Consider the following 17,278-nt stretch of genomic DNA (forward strand, 5'->3'; position numbering starts at 1 on the left):
TCTCGACTGCCCATGATCCAGGGACATGGTCCCCTGCTGACAGCACCGCTCGACTCAGTCCTCGATTGGTCCCTGGGCACGAGGACTTTGTGCACAATAATCTCACAATCTCGTCACTAATCTCCGTGCTCGCACAAGGCCAGGCACAAGCCAAGGTTCGCCAACCAACCTCAAGGATGTACAGCGTCTTCAACGATCGATCCCCTGCTTCAGGGGTTATACGGACGAGTACGCGCAATTGGCCCAGAGAGGATGTCAGAATCTCCCAGGTACGATGTCGGTGATTTGCAGATCTCAATTCCCACCCGCCGCCGTATTTGAAACTGTCTTCAATCGGACGCTGTTTTACATAGCCGCCCTCGTGAGACATGTGAAAGCCCGTCTTATAATTCACCCTTCTCTCTCCCCAGTTGGCGTTCCATGACCAAGGTTCCCGAACAAGATGCATGTGCCATCAAGTCCATGGCGTCTCCTCTCATGATTTGATAATGCTCCTTAAAAATTCCCAACTATTCCAGAACGCCTAACCCACCAATGCATACGGAGCATTGGACTTTTACAATAGCTACACAGGTCCCTAACCATAGCTGGTCATACCTTGCTCATACTCACTCGTCCCCACATCGCATCTATATACTCTCTGCTTACATGTCCTTGGATCGCATCTTCTTGAGACGCGCGGCACCCTCGAACAGTCCACGATCAACCGCCGCGGCGACGGTCAGAGTTCCACCAACAATGGCGCAGAGCCCAGCAAGGAAACCGCTAAAGGTCTTGCCCTTCTCCTCGCGGTTGACGACCTTCATGGGGGAAATATCCTACAGCCATCGTTAGTTTCGATTCACTTGTCAAAGACAACCGCCATAGGGCACTTACATAGGAGAAGAAGACGCCAGGGATACCACCGCTGGTATGCTGGCGCTCAGCGTGGCCTTCAGCGGCGTCGTTGCCGCCAGCCAAACTCCTCTTGTGGCTAGTGACAGAGTACTGGTGAGTCTCGACACTGCCATCCTCGGAGTAACCGTAGGCTCCGAGGCTCGTGTCGTCCTGCAGAAGGCCGGCGATCTTGAGACCCTTGCTGTCCCAGCCCAGAGGGAGGTACGATGTAGGGACAATCTTTACAAAGTACATGAAGTTGAAGTTGGGATCCTTGATATCCTGGCGGGTACCGTCAAGAGGGTTCTGGTGGTGGTTGGTCCAGGGCGTTCCCTTGCTGCCGACCTTGCGAGCGACTTCGTCGGGGAGCTGAGGACCAAAGCGGAGGGAGTGGATGATGTGGGTGAAGTCGTGCGCCTTGCCCTTGGGGGCGTCCCAGTAGTTCTTCAGATCGTGAACGTGCATGTTGCCGCTGCTGAAGCTTCGTCCAGGAGCAAAGTGGAAGTTGCCAATAACCTTGTTCACGCGCAGGCCACCCTCAATGCGGCAGCCTTCCTCACGCTGAGCATCCAGCTTCTCAGCATAGTGCTCGCGCTCACACTGCTCGACGCCCTCTCCACGGCCAAAGGCCCACGACGCCTGGGCGTAGGCTTCACGAACTTCGTCACAAGTCTGACAGCAGCCGGCCTTTCGGGCATTCGCAGGGGGCTGAGCACCGTAGCAGCCACCGCAGTAGGAGGGATCGAGGTGGGCGGCAGCATCATCGTGGAGGGAGAGGGACTTGGAGTCGATATCGGCGCCGCCCTTGGACTGGGGTTGAAGACGGACTTTGTTGACACCGTGCATGACGCCGTGCTGCTGCTCGCCAGAGACATCCATGACATCGAGGGTCAGGAGCTCGCAGGGCATCTTGGGGAATGTGATGTTGAGGTGGATCTCCATTCGCTCTCCTGTAAATCACATCCACGTCAGCAACTCGCGGTTCTAAAGTCGCAACGGGGAAGCAATCGCGGTTCTATCCCCGGGGACCTAGACGTTATCCCATACCTCTTCCTCTATCCACAATCAACTCAGGGTGTATCTCGACCCGGCGATACTCTGACCATTCACCCCAGGCCAGGAAGATGACGACGATCAGAGACACGATAGTGACAATACCACCACTTGTGGTTCGAATTCGCGCCTCGTCGACTGTCTTGGTGAAGGCATCGAGCCTTGTGAACCTCGACTTGGGAGGCATTTTTGGAGAAGCGTGTCGTTTGCTGGATGCGACGAGGTTCGAGACGGGTATAAGTTGGTAGGTATGAATGCGACAGCAGCGCGGGTCGCTAAAGAGCAGCTGAAAAGGAGAGCAGGCTTCAGGAGCAACCACAAGAAGATGGGCAAGAAAAGGATCAAATGCAGTGAATGAGAGACAGCATTCGTCGAGAGTGGCTGCGGACCGGCACCTCACACTCGAGCAGCAAAAAGAGGAAGAATCGAAGCAATGCGAGAATAAAGAGTTTGGTTGTTCCTATTCTTACATTTCTTAAAGGCCACCTTTTTCCAACTGCGGCTGACTACCTAGTACGGTACCTATCTCTTGGTCCTTCCGCGCCTAGCTTGGGGCCTGCCTGCCTCAGAACAGGGTCCCCCTTCCGTGGTATCTTCAATTGAGCTAATCCTAAAAGGGTTTGATCCCGAGCTTTGAGGCACTGGGTCGGAAAATCTCCGGTTTCTATTGGAGCTTCGCATGCGTCAGGCACTGCAGACGGGAAGGGAGGGAAGCTGTGGTTCAGCCTGCCGCTGTAGGTCCACTAAATCAGATCGCAAGGCTGAGAAATTCCACCCATCACTCTCTTCCAACTTTCCTACACCATCACCATATCTCTCTGCAACCGCCATCTAAACCAACTATTCCGGTTTAGATAGTTTCCTCGTTCGTTTCCATACTCTGCGCCACACTTACACATCCTCGACAAACACGCGATCTCTCTTTTCGTATACGAGATAATCTTCTTTGTTGCCTCCCCGGCCATCTAGTCAACATGTCGACGAGGCCACCCTCTCGCGTTGTGTTTGTGGGCAACATCCCATATGGTAGGAGCTGCCAGCTATGTTTATGGCATACTGTATCTGACTAGGCCTCAGGACTCACCGAGGAGCAAATCACCGAAATCTTCAGCAGCGCCGGCAAGGTCGAGCGCTTTCGCCTCGTCTACGATTCCGAGACTGGACGACCAAAGGGCTTTGGCTTTGCAGACTACCCGGATACCGGTACGATTCCTCGATCGCCGACATACATTCATTTCTAACCGACTTTGATAGACTCGGCCTCCTCAGCTGTGCGCAATCTGAACGACTACGAGATCATGGGCAGGAAGCTTCGCGTTGACTTCTCTAACGAGCAGAAGAGCACCGATGAAGACAAGGACCAGGTACTACGCACGCGAGTTCTATTCAGGTTCATACTCTAACCTTCGACACCAGGGCGGCTCAGGCTATAACCCACACGGCTCTAATGGCGCCGGCCCCAGTTACAGCTCTCAGCCAAGCACTCTCCCTCCTCTGCCCGCCGGAAAGGAGCTTCCGCACGGCGTTACCTGCACCGATGCTATCTCGCGCACTCTTGAAACCCTCCCGCCTCCCCAACTACTCGACATTCTTTCCCAGATGAAGACCCTCGCGACCAACGAACCTCAGCGAGCTGCCGAGCTTCTCCAGCAAGCACCACAGTTGGCGTATGCAGTGTTTCAGGCTCTTCTTCTCATGGGTCTCGTCTCCCCCGAAGCTATTCAGTCGGTCGTCGAGCCCGGAGCACCTCCACCGGCTGCTGCCTATCCTCCCGCCCCAATGCCTGGCTACCCCGGAGCGAGTAACACTCCTCCAGTCGCCAGTATGCCATATCAGGCGCCTGCTCAGCCCTACGGCGCTCCTGCTGCTGCGCCCGCGCCGGCTGCCCAAGATCCTGATGCTCTGATGCGAGCTGTCATGGAGCTTCCTCAATCTCAGATCGACATGCTTCCTGAGGCCGAGAGGCAACAGATTTTGGCTCTCCGGGCTACATTTGCTGGCCAGCGGAGATGATTCCATGTATAGATACATTCGCGCAAGGTGCTTCGCCAGTCTGGAGACTCGCCAGAGGCGTCTCTCACCATGTGCTTGGAGGGTATTTGGATGTATTAGGCGTTCAGGCGCAGATATGGGCCATTGATTTACATAGTCCAGGCGGAAACATGGTCCCTAACTAGTTTCTGGTCGTAGGGTGAGGGCTGGCAGCCAGATGATGTGACGTTGCACTTGTCTGGGCGTTCCTTCTGGTAGTCACAGCTCCGTCATGCCAAGGAGAAAAGGGTAACATGGCGGTATATTGAAGGCCAGTTGCCATTGTGAAGGCCGTCGTCATGATGGTGTAAGAGAGGCGACAAGAACGCAATAGTTATGGGATAGGGATTGAACAGATACCCGCGACTGAGATTTACCGAAAAGAAAATGAAACATTATTCTATTGCCGGTGTCATTTGAAATACCTACGAATGGTCGAGTTTAGATGCGATCCCAGCTGTGCTTCAGGGGTGATGTAGGGTAAAGAAGGCCACATACCTAGGTAGTGACCAAGAATGACAACTTCTATTCCACGTAATCTATTCAGCCATGCATGAAACAGTTAATCGATGCCAAGGCTCGTTGATACTGTGATGCGGTTCATTTCCGATTTTTGGACTTGGTGTGAAGTACTTCTAGGGTATATTAGAGATGGGTTTCCTTTGCGTATCTTCAACACTACAATCAAGAAGGTAATCACAATAGCCAAGATACTCGGGTTTCGCTACGGCTCGCGCCCTAAAAGACATGTCAATTTTATGTATGCTCTCCCATGTAAACCGCACACCGAAAAGTATTGGGAACCCGAACTACCCAGCGCCAGATGTACTGTCTGGATGCGCCCCCAAAGCCCCCAATGCCCCCTAAACCAACCAGCCATTTCCAGACGAACAAGTGCTGTACCGTGATAAACTCCAGGCCTACAGGTTGAGAATGCCAATAGGCAGATAGAAAAAAAAAAAAAAAAAAAAAAAAAGAGGGAGCGCGGCAAGACTGTGTACTGTGTGCCAACCGCTATATCGTGTGTGCCCAACTCTTGAAAGTAGCACTCTTGTGTGTATCCTTCGCTTCGGCTCTCCTAGATGCTGGAGCGCCCCTTATACAATGTTGTATACCCTCTTGGCTATCATGTAGCATGCGAATCCAAAGAAAAGGAGACCAGCCGTGATCCAGACGAACCAGGTGAGGTCGCCTTCATACTCTTGACCGGGCACCCAAACGTTCATGCCCCACAGACCGGTGATGATGTTCATGGGGAGCACGATTGTGCCCAGGACGGTGAGTTTTCCGAGCACGTCGGCTGTTTGTTCCTGGCGCTCGTTCATGCGGATGTTTATCTGGGCGAGATAGTTGCCATGAGATCGAGCGAGTATTCTGTGTGTGTTAGTACAACTTCGTTTTTGGCCGTGTATGCGTAGACAACTCACTTTTCATAATGGCCAAGATTGGCAGTCATGGTGATGATGTGATCTTGGATATCACCAAGATAGAGGCCAATCTCGGACCGAGGCGCAACCTCCCACCGCTCATTGCAGCGCTTGGCGAATCCTTTGATAACGTCCGCCTTGTTGCCCAGCAAGCGGTATAGACTCATGACCCTCTTTCTGCAGTCACCTACACGTCGGAGCATGTCACTATTAGGATCAGACGTTGTGACGGCGTCGTCTGGCTTCGAGTTGTCTTCCTTCAACCGCTTATCGGCGGATGAATGTAGCTTGAGGATGGCATCGTCAATCTCGTCCACCTCATCCTCGATATTCTGTATCAAGGGCTGAAAGACATCCGTGATGTCGTCGATAATGGCATACGAGATCCAGTCCGAAGATAGTATCAAGTAGTCGCGCAACTGGCGAATTCGTCGACGAACGTTGGCAGGATGCGGCGTCTTGGAGAAGTGGAAGCTTAGGACACCTTCTCGGAAGACAACCACATACATATCGACAGGCTCCAGGAAGTTTTCGCTGTTGTTGTCTTGATCAAACGTTCGATAGTTGACAAAGTAGTAGTGCCGGAAGAGCTCAACCTTTTCGCGAGCCTCCTGCAGCATAATGTCTTCTGCAGTAAGTGGATGGATGCCAAAGGCTTTGGATATGACCTTCATCTCAGGTTCTGTGGGACAGAGAACATCAAGCCACCAGACTGGTCGCTCGCCATATCTTATGATCTTGTCTTTTGAACCCGCCGTAGTGTCCTGTGAGATGTGCAACAAGCTTTCTTCTGCTGACTTGCGGCCCGACGGAGTTGCGCGCCCTGACTCGCTTCTCGAGGCCACATGTGCCAAAGGATCTTTCGAGGGTGATGTCGTTCCTTCAGGCCGGGTCTCGAGAGTATCGCGGGTGGCTGACAATGAGGGCTGGCGCGTATTAGCCTTGGACTCGCTATCTGTCCCCGAGCCCTGATTGCGAGCCTTGGTGGGAATAGCGATAGGGTCCAAATCCTCCTCATCAGACTCATCGTCAGAGAGAATTCTAGGATCTGGAATGAAGAGTTCTCGAAAACCCCCACCAGGCTGGACAAGCTCGGATATTGTCTGGCTGTGAATCGTGCTCTGGAACTCCTCGTTGAAATAAGTGAACCGATAGGGCGTTTCCTCATCTGACTGGAACCAGCCTTTGCGCAACGGGCGGAGTCGTCCATTAATGAGCTGCGGCTCCGTGATCTTCTTGACGCGACGTTCCTCGGTCCGGTCCTCCTTCTCCATATGACTCCATTCTTCCAGGATGGACAAGTCGGGCCACTGACCGCGACGACGGCGTGTTCGATACTGGCGCTGCTCCTGACCTCGTGACTGAGGCTCGTCATCTCCTATTTCGGACATACCAGGACCTGGGAAGCAAACATCCTGCTCAGCTTCGGCTACCATTCTTCGACCAAGCTCAGGTCGATTATCCCTTAGAACACTCCCGACATCAGAAAGGCCGTCAATCTCGCCTATCAAGCGATGTGGGGAGTCGTCACGGACGCTGCCGAGTTCATCCCGTATCATGACATCCCCTAGACTGAGTTCTATGCGATCGGCGGTGCCAAATGTGGGAGAGCCCGGCATAGATGGAGGATGGTTGATATCGTAACGGTCCTTTGCGCCAGATGAAGTTCCAAGCCGTGTCATGGAGGACTTGTTGGAGGGTCGTCGACTTCGGCTGTGACTTGATACCGCATCACTTGCGCCGTAGCCAGATAGACCGGTTTGTGAACGTCGTAGCCTCGATTCGCCAAGCAAGGGCGCGGACTCATCCCACTGTGAATGTTCTGGATGCTCCTCTTCGGCGGAAACGGCTGGGATCGAGCGGAGACGGTTGCTACTTGGACCTGTGAAGGGCGAGACCGGGGCCGGGACCGTCGATGATCGTCTGGGACGCATAGGGTGGTGGCCACTGAGTTGCATATTAGTGGGATGTTATAGAACCAATTGTTCATGCAAGCCAAGCTCACCGATGATCTAGCAATGCTTCGCTATCAATGCTCGCGCCGCTCAAATTGGCCTTGGGGAGGTTGAAGAAACCCTCCCCGGCAGCCTCCTCAGCCTCGTCGCGTCCATCATCGTCGTCAAACGCAGCAAAACTCTTTCTGCGAGCGCGCTTCTTCTTGCCACCTCGGTGTCCCTTCCTCTTCCTGGGCTTGGGTCGATCGGGGGTAGAGTTGGAGGCGGAGGCGGAGCCAGAGGCAGCCGGCCGTTGGGTGGGAGTGCCAGGCGATTGAGTATTGCTTGGGTTGGCCAAGTTGCTAAAGCGATTGTTCGAAGCCATATCGTGCTCCTGAAGACAGGGACACTATGGAATTATGTGAAAAGGAGAAGAAAAGGAAGCGTTGAAGATTGTGGAAAAGTCGTAGGAATGACTGCGCCGTGCCACCAAGCCGCAAATCCATGGATCAGTGATGATGTCAGCTACCCGGGGCTACCTGCCTACAGTTTGGCGCCTGCATCGGCCAGCTACAGGGGGGCGCTCGCCTGGAGCAATAATTGGCCCAGGGCACTTTTAGCTGGGTTCCCACTAACCGGCCACCAAAGTTACCGTCGGGTCAATCCCCGCAGCGGGGGGCGATGAGAGTTGGGGTTGCAGAGAAAGGTAAAAAGGAGGTCAATGTCAGAAGTGAATATCATCATGGTTGTAGATCGACAACGTTTCTGGTGTTGAACCTAGCTCCTTGTCTCTTCTTTCCTGCCTTCTGGTATGCGACTCAAAGACAGCAATGCCGGTCATGCCTTGCAGCCTGGATGTACATGTCTGCTCCACACTCACCAGTCAATCGGCCATATCCGGCTCTCGCCAACTTGGGGCTTCAAGGCGTTACCACATGACAACTGTTGGTCTTAGACTCACCACGTTCACTCGCTGGGTTCCCGGTGACATGTGTCCAGCTGAGGACGTTTCTCGCTAAACAACATGTTAGCCGAATCTCCTCTTTTCATCTTTACCGCAACATCAAAGAGGAGCAAGCGAGTTGTCATGATCATGGTGGACAACATCACCGGCCCCACCAACTATCGGTTGTCACCACTAGCTCGGTATCATGTCCGGCACGCGCCGTCAAGCCAGCGCAATATACCGCAACACCACACGACCTATCACAAGCAAAGGCGTGGTGGCAGAGTGGTCTAATGCGATAGACTAGAAATCTATTCTCTTCGGAGGCGTCTGTTCGAATCAGGCCCACGTCGATAAGTTTTTTGCTTCTTTTTGCTGCTGTTGATGATTCAATTTTTGCCTTGTTTCGCGATTGGTGAGTATTTGCTCTTGGTGTTTCTGTTGCCACCGAGACGACAACTCAGCATGGTTTCTTTTTGTCGCCACTGCCTCTTATCTATGATAAGGTACTTAAGATAGCAAGAGTATCCCTGCTTTGAGAACTTGCGCCGTCGCGTGAGGCTTGTCAAGAAGCACTCAGCAACCCCAGCAACGACTAATACCACATGCTGTGCAAGGAAATACAGCATTTTGACGTCAAGGCTTGTTTCAGCGCCGCAGCTCAGCTGCATTGAAACATGTGTCCATACTGAGACTAACAAAGTATCCATTGCATATCATTCTAGAGTGACAACTTTTCGTGGAATGCCCAAAAACATTGCCATTTGCGCCATGTTCCTCACATCTCTAAGAATTACACGCGAGTCTAACTTGGGTATACGCAACAAACTAGCTTTTGCCATCCTTACAGTCCGTTTAACTGTCTTCACGCAACCTCAGTGGTCTGGGGCGACCCCTCAAAGTCCCACAACTTGACAAGCAGGCTGTCGGGCTCAGCGTCACCGGCCTCATGTGGCAGGAAGACTTTCTTGGGAATATGAAACTCGACCACAGGCGCCTTCCTGACGTTCTTGGTTATCTCGGCCTCGAGGAGCTATCCAATAGTTAGAGCCTTGTCATCAATCTCACACGTAGCAACAACTTACAGTAGCATATGAGTGGTCGAGGAAATCCTCAATGTTGTAAGAAACCTTGGTGAACTGCTCAGAGATGACCTTGGTAATGGTGGCAACGTTCGGGTGGTAATGAGACTGGAGCTGCACAAGCTCCCAGAGACAGCTGTCAATCGCCTGCGTCTCCATTGGGTCCGTCTCCTCCGGCAGGAATGGGTCCTCAGCGCCATGTTCGCTCATGTGCTTCTTGACCTCGGGGTCCCTCTCCTCTCGGTGAATCATGAATGTGCATGTCGGGTGACGCTTAAGCAGGTTGTAGATCCAGGGGGTCACAAAGACGATGGCGCTGGGGGGCGCATTCAACGAAAGGCGGGCGAGGCGCTTGATAAAGCTGGCGACGAGCGCCGCCGGAAGATGGGTTGAGGCGAGGAAGGTGTCCAATAGGCGGAAGAATCGTGATCTGTGCTTGGAGTGAAGAATATCGCGATCCAGAAGGGAGTAGAGTTTTGTGTAGAAGGAGGGGTAGTCCAGATTCCGCTCCGAGATCAAGTAAAAGACACCTGAAAGGGCCAAGAGGGACATGGAACCGCCGACGTCGTAAGAGTTGGTCAGGAAGTCGGCGAGCAGCTCGGGCTTTGTGAACCAGGGAGCAATCACGGTCGAGATGATGTCGAGTATCCGCTTGCGCTGCTCCTTTTCCTCAGCGAGGGTCATAATGGCAAGCCATGCCTCTTGGCCTTGCTTCTTGTGCTGGGTGACATTTCGAAGAGGATGAGCCTTCTTCTTTGGCCGTGGGACGTAGTAATCCTCCAGCTCATCAGCGGACTCTGGGACGCCATCTAGAGCAGACAAGAGCGCAAAGCATCGATCAAAGAGTTCTGGTGAAGCATTATCGTCTGAATGCTTCTCCACAATGTACCTAGATAAAAGGTTAGTCGAGACTGTTGACCAGAGGCTGTAAAGATCACGTACTTGACTGAGCTGAATGTAAAGTAGCGGATGTCGTCATACTGCTCAGCAAACTCCTCGATATAGATCTTGCTTGCGTCCTCATTCTCACTCATAAGGAGTGATTCCATAATGTCGCGATGGAATGCCCGAGGGAAAATGTACTCCTCCTTGTCATACATGAACTGCCCCTCAGCCTTGAGCGTCCTCATGCAAAGAGTCAGGGCGGTCGGGGCCAGCTCCTCATCCCGAAGCATTCCGAGCAGAGTCTTCTTAAACTCGCCGAATTGCTCCTTGAGCCAGCCGACGACGACCAAGTCCTTCTCGGACAGGCTCTTCTTGGAGATGAGAGCACCCTGGGTGAGCAGCCGCACAAAGATGCGGCAGAGCGCGACGGTCGCCAGCATGCTCTCAGGCTCGCCCTTTTTGAAGTCATTGGCGGTGCTGAGAAGGACGGTGATGTCGTTGTAGTTCTTCCGCGACTCTAGGATGCCTTGCTCCATGAGCAGGATCTTGGCGTTGGGATCCTCGGACTCATCGCTGGCGCTTGATGACCTCCGTCTCTTGGTGGGCTTCTCTTGAGTTGAGGACCGCTTGCGCTTGGAGCGCTCTTCTGTAGCGGCCTTGGGCATTTTGATCGCGTCACCTTAGACGGATCTCCTATAAAATAAGATTAGAAAGGAAAGAAATAAAAAAAGACCCAAATATCGCTGGTTCTGTTGCAAGTCTCAAACTTCGATTCATTCAAGATCATAAAGTTCAACGTCCAGAAATCTTTACTTGACTGTTGAAATTTCGCCCAATCACAGCTGACCCCGGCGCCAAGACCCTCCCACGGCAAAATCCCGGCCGTGCCAGATCCCCTCCGATTTTCAAGGTCACGTGCATCTGATTGTTGCCGAGCTAGCGCGATAAAACCTCAACCTCACTTCCAGCTCCCCGATCAACGACAAGCCCACGATACCCCCATCACGTAACCATCTCACAATGGCGTCACGCTTGGCCCGAAGCGCCGTCGGTACGTTCTGAGAGCCCTCGATACTCGATCCCGGCCCAATTCCCGCCCCAATTGGCCTTCGCGACGACTCTTTCTGACCCCAAACAGGCGCTCCCCTCCTCCGACCCGTCCTCGCCCGCCGAGCCGCCCCTGCCATCTCCGCCGCCGCCGTGCGATTCAACAGCAATGTCCCCGCCGAGGAGCCCAAGAAGAAGGCCCAGAGTCTCATCGATTCCCTCCCCGGAAACAGCCTGCTCAGCAAGACCGCCATCCTGAGCTCCGCCGCCGGTCTCTCCATCTACGGCATCTCCAGCGAGTACTACGTCATGAACGAGGAGACCATCATCGCCATCTGCCTGCTCTCCGTCTGGGGTGGTCTGATCAAGTACGGTGGCCCTGCCTACAAGGAGTGGGCCGAGTCGCAGAACAACAAGATCAAGAACATCCTCAACAGCGCCCGTGCCGACCACACCGAGGCCGTCAAGGGCCGCATTGAGGACGTCAAGCAGATGGGCAGCGTCGTCGAGATCACCAAGAACCTGTTCGAGGTTTCCAAGGTAATTCCGAGATGGCCGTCGGACCCCGAGGTGATATATACTGATGGTACTGCGTGTTAGGAAACCGCCAAGCTCGAGGCTGAGGCTTTCGAGCTCGAGCAGAAGACCGCCCTGGCCGCCGAGGCTAAGAGCGTCCTTGACTCCTGGGTCCGATACGAGGGCCAGGTCAAGCAGCGACAACAGAAGGAGCTCGCTCAGTCTGTCATCGCCAAGGTCCAGAAGGAGCTCGAGAACCCCAAGGTCCTCCAGCAGATCCTCCAGCAGAGCGTTGCCGACGTTGAGAGTGCGTGGATCTGCCCTGGATATCCAATTGACTATGCTGACGCAGTTTACAGAGATCGTCGCCGCCAAGCAATAGATGACCAACCGCCGCTAGAGTCTCGATCCCTAGATTCCACGGTTTCCCTTTGTACCCCTTTTGTGTCATAAAACAACACCTGTGCATTAGCCGAATCAATCAAGACCCTAGTTCCTTCAGTGCTGGAAAGCTGTTGCCTGTGAGATACGTCAAGATAGGGTCAATTGCGTTTCAATTGGGTTTGTCGGAGCTATAATTTGCTCTTCGGGAAAGGTCGGGATCTCCGATATCGCCTATCCTATCTTCCGAGTTGAGCGAAAAATCAAAACAAATATCAACACTCGATGTCGTCTCCTCTGTTTGACAGTGACTCAATTGGTATTGCTAAGCAATTGTCAATCTCGGGCAATGCCATCTAGTAATTGGTTGTTATGCTCGCTGAGTGGACAAACCGACATGGCGCGTCCCAAGCTTCACCAGGTCAAGCATCACAGATCCAAATGACCTTACAAGAATGTTCAAGAAGAAATTATTGTGCGTCTGTACATGGGTAATTATACACTCGAGAAAACCAGCAATCCTCAACGCCGGCCATCTGCTCCGCGGATTCAAGATCCAAAGCATAGGTAACCACCCACCCATCCGCCCGGCGCATCAAGACCAATAGATAAAAAAGAAATATGGTAAAGGACTGTCTGTTGTGAAAACAGGTCAGAAGAATCTGCTGTGAGAACAGCTATTAGTAGATCGGCCTCGGATCTTCCCACTTCTTGGGTTCCGGAGTCGCCTTTGCTGCTGGAGACTCATCCACTCCAGGGCCGAGTGACACACGCCCACTTCGTCGTCTTCTAGCTCCATCGCCTGCGACAGGGCCAATCCACTCCCAAGCACGGCCGACTTCGCCGCTGCGACCTTCTCTTTGACTGGTTCGAACATTGCTGTTTTGCTCAACCACAGCTCGCACTCTCTGCCAGATGCGCTCACGCTCCGAGAGCGAGTGCACGGAGCGTAGGATATCATCTCTCAGGTTAGGCAGAAACAACCAAGGGTCATCGATATCTTCCTCACCCAATTCCTTCTGGTTGGCCAGTCTTCCCAGAACCAAGTCAACCAGAGCAGGAACTTGAGCCGAGGTAGCGACATGCTTGCGATATCGGGCTCGTATGTACAAGACAGTCAAGATTGACGTCACTAAAAGTCCAATTGTGAGTCGATATCTTGCCAGGCTGAGTCTGAGCGATCGTTTGAGCGCGCAGGTGAGCGGAAGGCGAGCGAGAGACGTGGACGATAGCCGTCGTTCTGGAAGATCGGGGGAACCGGGCGGTCTGTAGGGTCAATGGTGGATCTGGTTAGTGTTTTGGTCAGAAACGGTTTGAGGCAATGTCGTCGTTGTCGCGGAGCCGGTTGTCGACGCGTGTGGATAAAGAGATGGAACTTACGGTGCTGTCTCAACAATCTCGATTTCTTCCCTTGCGGTAACCTCCCCAATGGCAGCAGCCCAGAGCTCATCAAACTCATCCTCGTTGAGTCTCTTGGAGCGCTTTCGGCTGACAGTCTTCTTAAGTTCCTGCTCGGGGATGGCAGGAGACTCCTCCTTTTTGCCATCCTCAGTAACAAGCTCTCCGCACTCGTACTTGGCCCGGCGTTCTCTGAGCTCTTCAATGGCCTTGTCCGCCACGGCCTTGACTCGTCGCGCCTTTTCGCCATCAGGTTCGCAGGTAGGTGGGAGAGGAACTAGGCCACCGAAGGACAGGGGGTGCGGCTTGAGAATAAAGTCATGCTCGCATTGAACAGAAAAGTCCTTGAAGCAGTAGGCGTGCTGAGGGCAAGGCTCACACTGAGGCTCGATGTACGGGAGGAGAGCGTCAGGAACAGGAATCTCTGGTGGAACCAACGACTTCGCTGGTGCTCCGATCCCACAGTAGCCGACGGCCATCTTCTCCTGTCGATACCAGGCAAGATACGCGCCCAAGAGGGCCATGAAGAGGACCAGCAGGGGCGCGCCAAGGCCACCCTTTCGAGCGACCTGACCAGCAGGTTTGCGCGGCTCAATCGTAGTCTCCCCTCTGCTTGCTGCCTCCTCTAGCTCGAGTTGCTCATCGGGAGTGAACTCCTCGCCAGGCTCAAGTAGATCAGGAGTCGGCTCACGATACTTGGGAGTTGGCTCGCGATACTTGGGAGTCGGGGCTTCAAGCGGCTCTTCATAATTATCGGAATAACCATCTGTTCGTCGCCTCGAAGTCGACTTGACGCTTCGGATAGTGTCTCCGCCGCCGGTTGTGCGTCGTCGGTTGGTTGGAGTCTTTTGAGCGGGTGAGCTCCCACTCTGGAATGGGTTATCGTATGTGAAGACGCTCTCATCGGGATCTGGCATGATAGTCTCCTCCTCCTCGGGCTCCGCCTTGATCTTAGGTGTAACGGTTCGTCGAGTCTGACGGGTCGAGCGAGGAGCCTCATAGTCATCGTGGTCATCGACATGGGAGAGTGCCCGGCTCACGGATCGTGTGCTCCGCTTCGTCGGGCTCCTAAGCCTAGAGGCGGGGGTTGCGGGGACATCATCCTCAGTCTTGATTCCTCTTGACACCTTTCGAGGAGACTTGGATCGCCGTTTCGAGACTGATGGGGGAGCAAGATCATAGTCGTCCCAGGTACCCGTGTCTTCGGCGCTACCGGCATTGACGATACCCATGCTAGATCGCTTGGCTCTTGCCCGCTGGGCTCGGAGCTTGGGAGCCTGAGACAAGACATGCTCCTCGACTAGCTCAACCAGCTGTGCCTTCTTTGCTGTTGCGGGGTACTCGATGTTGTGGGTGACGAGAATAGATCGTAGTCGCGGGATGGTGACTTTGTGGGCGTCAAAGCCCTCCTCGAGGTAATCCTCAACGTCCGCCATGATGTCTGCTCTGTTGGAGCTTGGGATATGGTAGGACAAGTTGCAAAGGATGGAAGAGTGTGGGATGGCCGCAGATCATAGACCGTCCACGTTGTGTAGGTGAGGTCACGCAGCAGGATCAACAACAAAGATAGCTGCACTTTGCGCCTGGGTTAGCACCTGAAACCGCAATGGTCGCAGCGCAGTCGCGAGTAGCGTCTTGCAAAAGATGCCCAGGCGGCGTGAGAAATTCCTGCTCGAGGTGGGGTGATGGACTTTTCCCTCTCGTCTGGACAGATTGTTGATACAAAGACCCTTGACGCAATGATGAAGTTGATAGCGCCGTTGTCTGTGGCAACTGGAGCCTGGAACTTGCACGTTCCTTGCCACTTGACCCGTGCGGTGGTTGCACCGCCACACCTAGCCACGATGCGCCGCATTTGTCCCGCGAGCTATCGAACGATTGAGGGACGACATTCGCTGGGGAGCTTCAAGCGATGTCTCATCCCACATCGTGAGTCGTGATTTGCCTTTCACGACGGCGTTCTTCTGGCATTGAGGGCTCAATTGACTTTTCACACATCATGCTAGCCAGAAGGTCTGTTTTGGGACAGTCCAGCTTTGTCTGTCGGAGCTGTGTCCGCCAATACCAGTCCCAGATCCGCCGGGCGTCCACTGCCGCTCAAGACAACATTTACGATGTCGTCTGTGTTGGAGGCGGCCCAGCGGGCCTGAGTCTCCTCACAGCTCTTCGTACGTTTCTATATTGGTATTCAGAATCTTGTTAACACTCAAACAGGGGCCAATCCCGTCACCGCCGGCCTGCGAGTCGCCCTCGTTGAAGCCCAGGATCTCTCCAAGGTCTCGTCGTTCTCGCTCCCTCCCACCCAATTCTCCAACCGATGCAGCTCCCTCACCCCCTCCTCGGCCCGATATCTCGACACGATAGGCGCATGGCAGCACATGAAGCGCGAGCGTATCCAGGATTATCAGGAAATGCAGGTGTGGGATGGAGTGACGGGCGCCCGCATCGAATTCGACTGGCCTCCGGGTTCCGCCGCCGACAAGACGATCGCTTACATGGCCGAGAATCTCAACCTGACGTCTGGACTTCTCAAGAGGCTCCATGAGCTTGGCGGGGTGGACATTTTCGACAAGACCAAGGTGGAGAATATTGATCTGGGCAAGGAGACTGAAGAGGTCGATCTGAGCGAGTGGCCGATCGTCCAGCTTTCAGGTGGTCATTCCCTAGCGGCACGTCTTCTCATCGGCGCAGACGGAGCCAACAGCCCTGTGCGTACTTTTGCTGGTATTAACAGCCGCGGCTGGGACTATGGTAGACACGGCGTTGTGGCAACTCTTGAGTTGGAGGGTGACGGATGGGGCGGCGAGTTCAGCAAGATTGCCTACCAGCGTTTCTTGCCCACAGGTCCCGTTGCGATGCTGCCCCTTCCTGGCAACCATGCTTCGCTTGTCTGGTCTACCACGCCAGAGAAGGCTGCCCTTCTCAAGGGCCTCTCCCCTAAGGACTTTATCGCCATGGTCAATGCCGCTTTCCGCCTGAGCCCTGTCGACATTGGCTTCATGCACACCCAAGCAGATGGCCAGGCGGAGGAGCTCTCATGGCGCATGGAGCACACGACCATTGATGCCGAGTCGATCCCTCAAGCCGTCATTGGCGTTCAGGAGGGCACCGTCGCATCTTTCCCCCTCAAGTTGCGCCATGCCGACACTTATACCGGCGAACGTGTTGCCCTCGTTGGCGATGCGGCGCACACCATCCACCCCCTCGCTGGCCAGGGCCTGAACCAGGGTCAGGGTGATGTTCAGAGCCTGGCCAAGACCATCGAGTACGCTGTGTCTCACGGTCAGGATTTGGGCACGCAACTGTCTCTTGAGTCGTACAACAGTGAGCGCTATGCTGCCAACCACGTCATCCTCGGCGTTTGCGACAAGCTTCACAGGCTCTACTCTGTGGAGAGCGGTCCTCTGGTTCCGCTGCGCTCCGTTGGTCTCAGAGCTGTCAATTCCTTTGGACCCCTGAAGAATTTCTTCATGCAGCAGGCTTCAGGCACCGGCATCAAGCTGCTGTAGAACTCCTCTGTACTCCCCTTAACGCATGTACTCTTGATCTGTAACATTAGACTTGTACATAATCACTCTAGGGCAGGTCAAAAGCCAAAAAAAATGTTGGAACTGACATGTTTCATTGATACCTCACAGCACAACATCACCTCTACCTACATAGCTTCTCGCTCGAGCGCACGACATTTGCGGGAGTATTTAC

General features: G+C 53.9%; 7 protein-coding genes across 7 annotated transcripts; 3 read left to right on the forward strand and 4 right to left on the reverse strand.

Annotated features, from left to right (window-relative positions):
- Nucleotides 1-644: 644 nt before the first annotated feature.
- MRS44_000665 (uncharacterized protein) lies at nt 645-2,116 on the reverse strand (the record flags this gene model as incomplete). Its single annotated transcript, XM_046267459.2, has 3 exons — nt 645-818; nt 877-1,826; nt 1,924-2,116. The coding sequence occupies 3 exons, from the start codon at nt 2,114-2,116 to the stop codon at nt 645-647; spliced, it is 1,317 nt and encodes a 438-aa protein (XP_046138561.1).
- A 787-nt stretch (nt 2,117-2,903) lies between these two features.
- MRS44_000666 (uncharacterized protein) lies at nt 2,904-3,942 on the forward strand (the record flags this gene model as incomplete). The annotated part of the gene is made up of 4 exons (XM_046280669.1): nt 2,904-2,955; nt 3,007-3,132; nt 3,184-3,293; nt 3,346-3,942. 4 exons carry the CDS (start codon nt 2,904-2,906, stop codon nt 3,940-3,942), a joined length of 885 nt encoding a protein of 294 aa, XP_046138562.1.
- A 1,115-nt stretch (nt 3,943-5,057) lies between these two features.
- MRS44_000667 (uncharacterized protein) lies at nt 5,058-7,706 on the reverse strand (the record flags this gene model as incomplete). Its single annotated transcript, XM_046267460.2, has 3 exons — nt 5,058-5,334; nt 5,388-7,334; nt 7,393-7,706. The coding sequence occupies 3 exons, from the start codon at nt 7,704-7,706 to the stop codon at nt 5,058-5,060; spliced, it is 2,538 nt and encodes an 845-aa protein (XP_046138563.1).
- Nucleotides 7,707-9,132: 1,426 nt separating this feature from the next.
- Nucleotides 9,133-10,899, reverse strand: MRS44_000668 (uncharacterized protein; the record flags this gene model as incomplete). Its single annotated transcript, XM_046274964.2, has 3 exons — nt 9,133-9,300; nt 9,353-10,238; nt 10,292-10,899. 3 exons carry the CDS (start codon nt 10,897-10,899, stop codon nt 9,133-9,135), a joined length of 1,662 nt encoding a protein of 553 aa, XP_046138564.2.
- A 355-nt stretch (nt 10,900-11,254) lies between these two features.
- Nucleotides 11,255-12,179, forward strand: MRS44_000669 (uncharacterized protein; the record flags this gene model as incomplete). Its single annotated transcript, XM_046278205.1, has 4 exons — nt 11,255-11,285; nt 11,373-11,821; nt 11,882-12,104; nt 12,157-12,179. 4 exons carry the CDS (start codon nt 11,255-11,257, stop codon nt 12,177-12,179), a joined length of 726 nt encoding a protein of 241 aa, XP_046138565.1.
- A 679-nt stretch (nt 12,180-12,858) lies between these two features.
- MRS44_000670 (uncharacterized protein) lies at nt 12,859-15,012 on the reverse strand (the record flags this gene model as incomplete). Its single annotated transcript, XM_046267461.2, has 2 exons — nt 12,859-13,444; nt 13,559-15,012. 2 exons carry the CDS (start codon nt 15,010-15,012, stop codon nt 12,859-12,861), a joined length of 2,040 nt encoding a protein of 679 aa, XP_046138566.2.
- A 563-nt stretch (nt 15,013-15,575) lies between these two features.
- On the forward strand, nt 15,576-17,085 carry MRS44_000671 (uncharacterized protein; the record flags this gene model as incomplete). Its single annotated transcript, XM_046270536.2, has 2 exons — nt 15,576-15,744; nt 15,791-17,085. 2 exons carry the CDS (start codon nt 15,576-15,578, stop codon nt 17,083-17,085), a joined length of 1,464 nt encoding a protein of 487 aa, XP_046138567.2.
- Nucleotides 17,086-17,278: the final 193 nt, after the last annotated feature.

This window comes from Fusarium solani (genome assembly GCF_023522795.1).
Source record: "Fusarium solani strain SB1 chromosome Unknown bctg00000000, whole genome shotgun sequence".
NCBI classification, from domain to species: Eukaryota; Fungi; Ascomycota; class Sordariomycetes; order Hypocreales; family Nectriaceae; genus Fusarium; species Fusarium solani.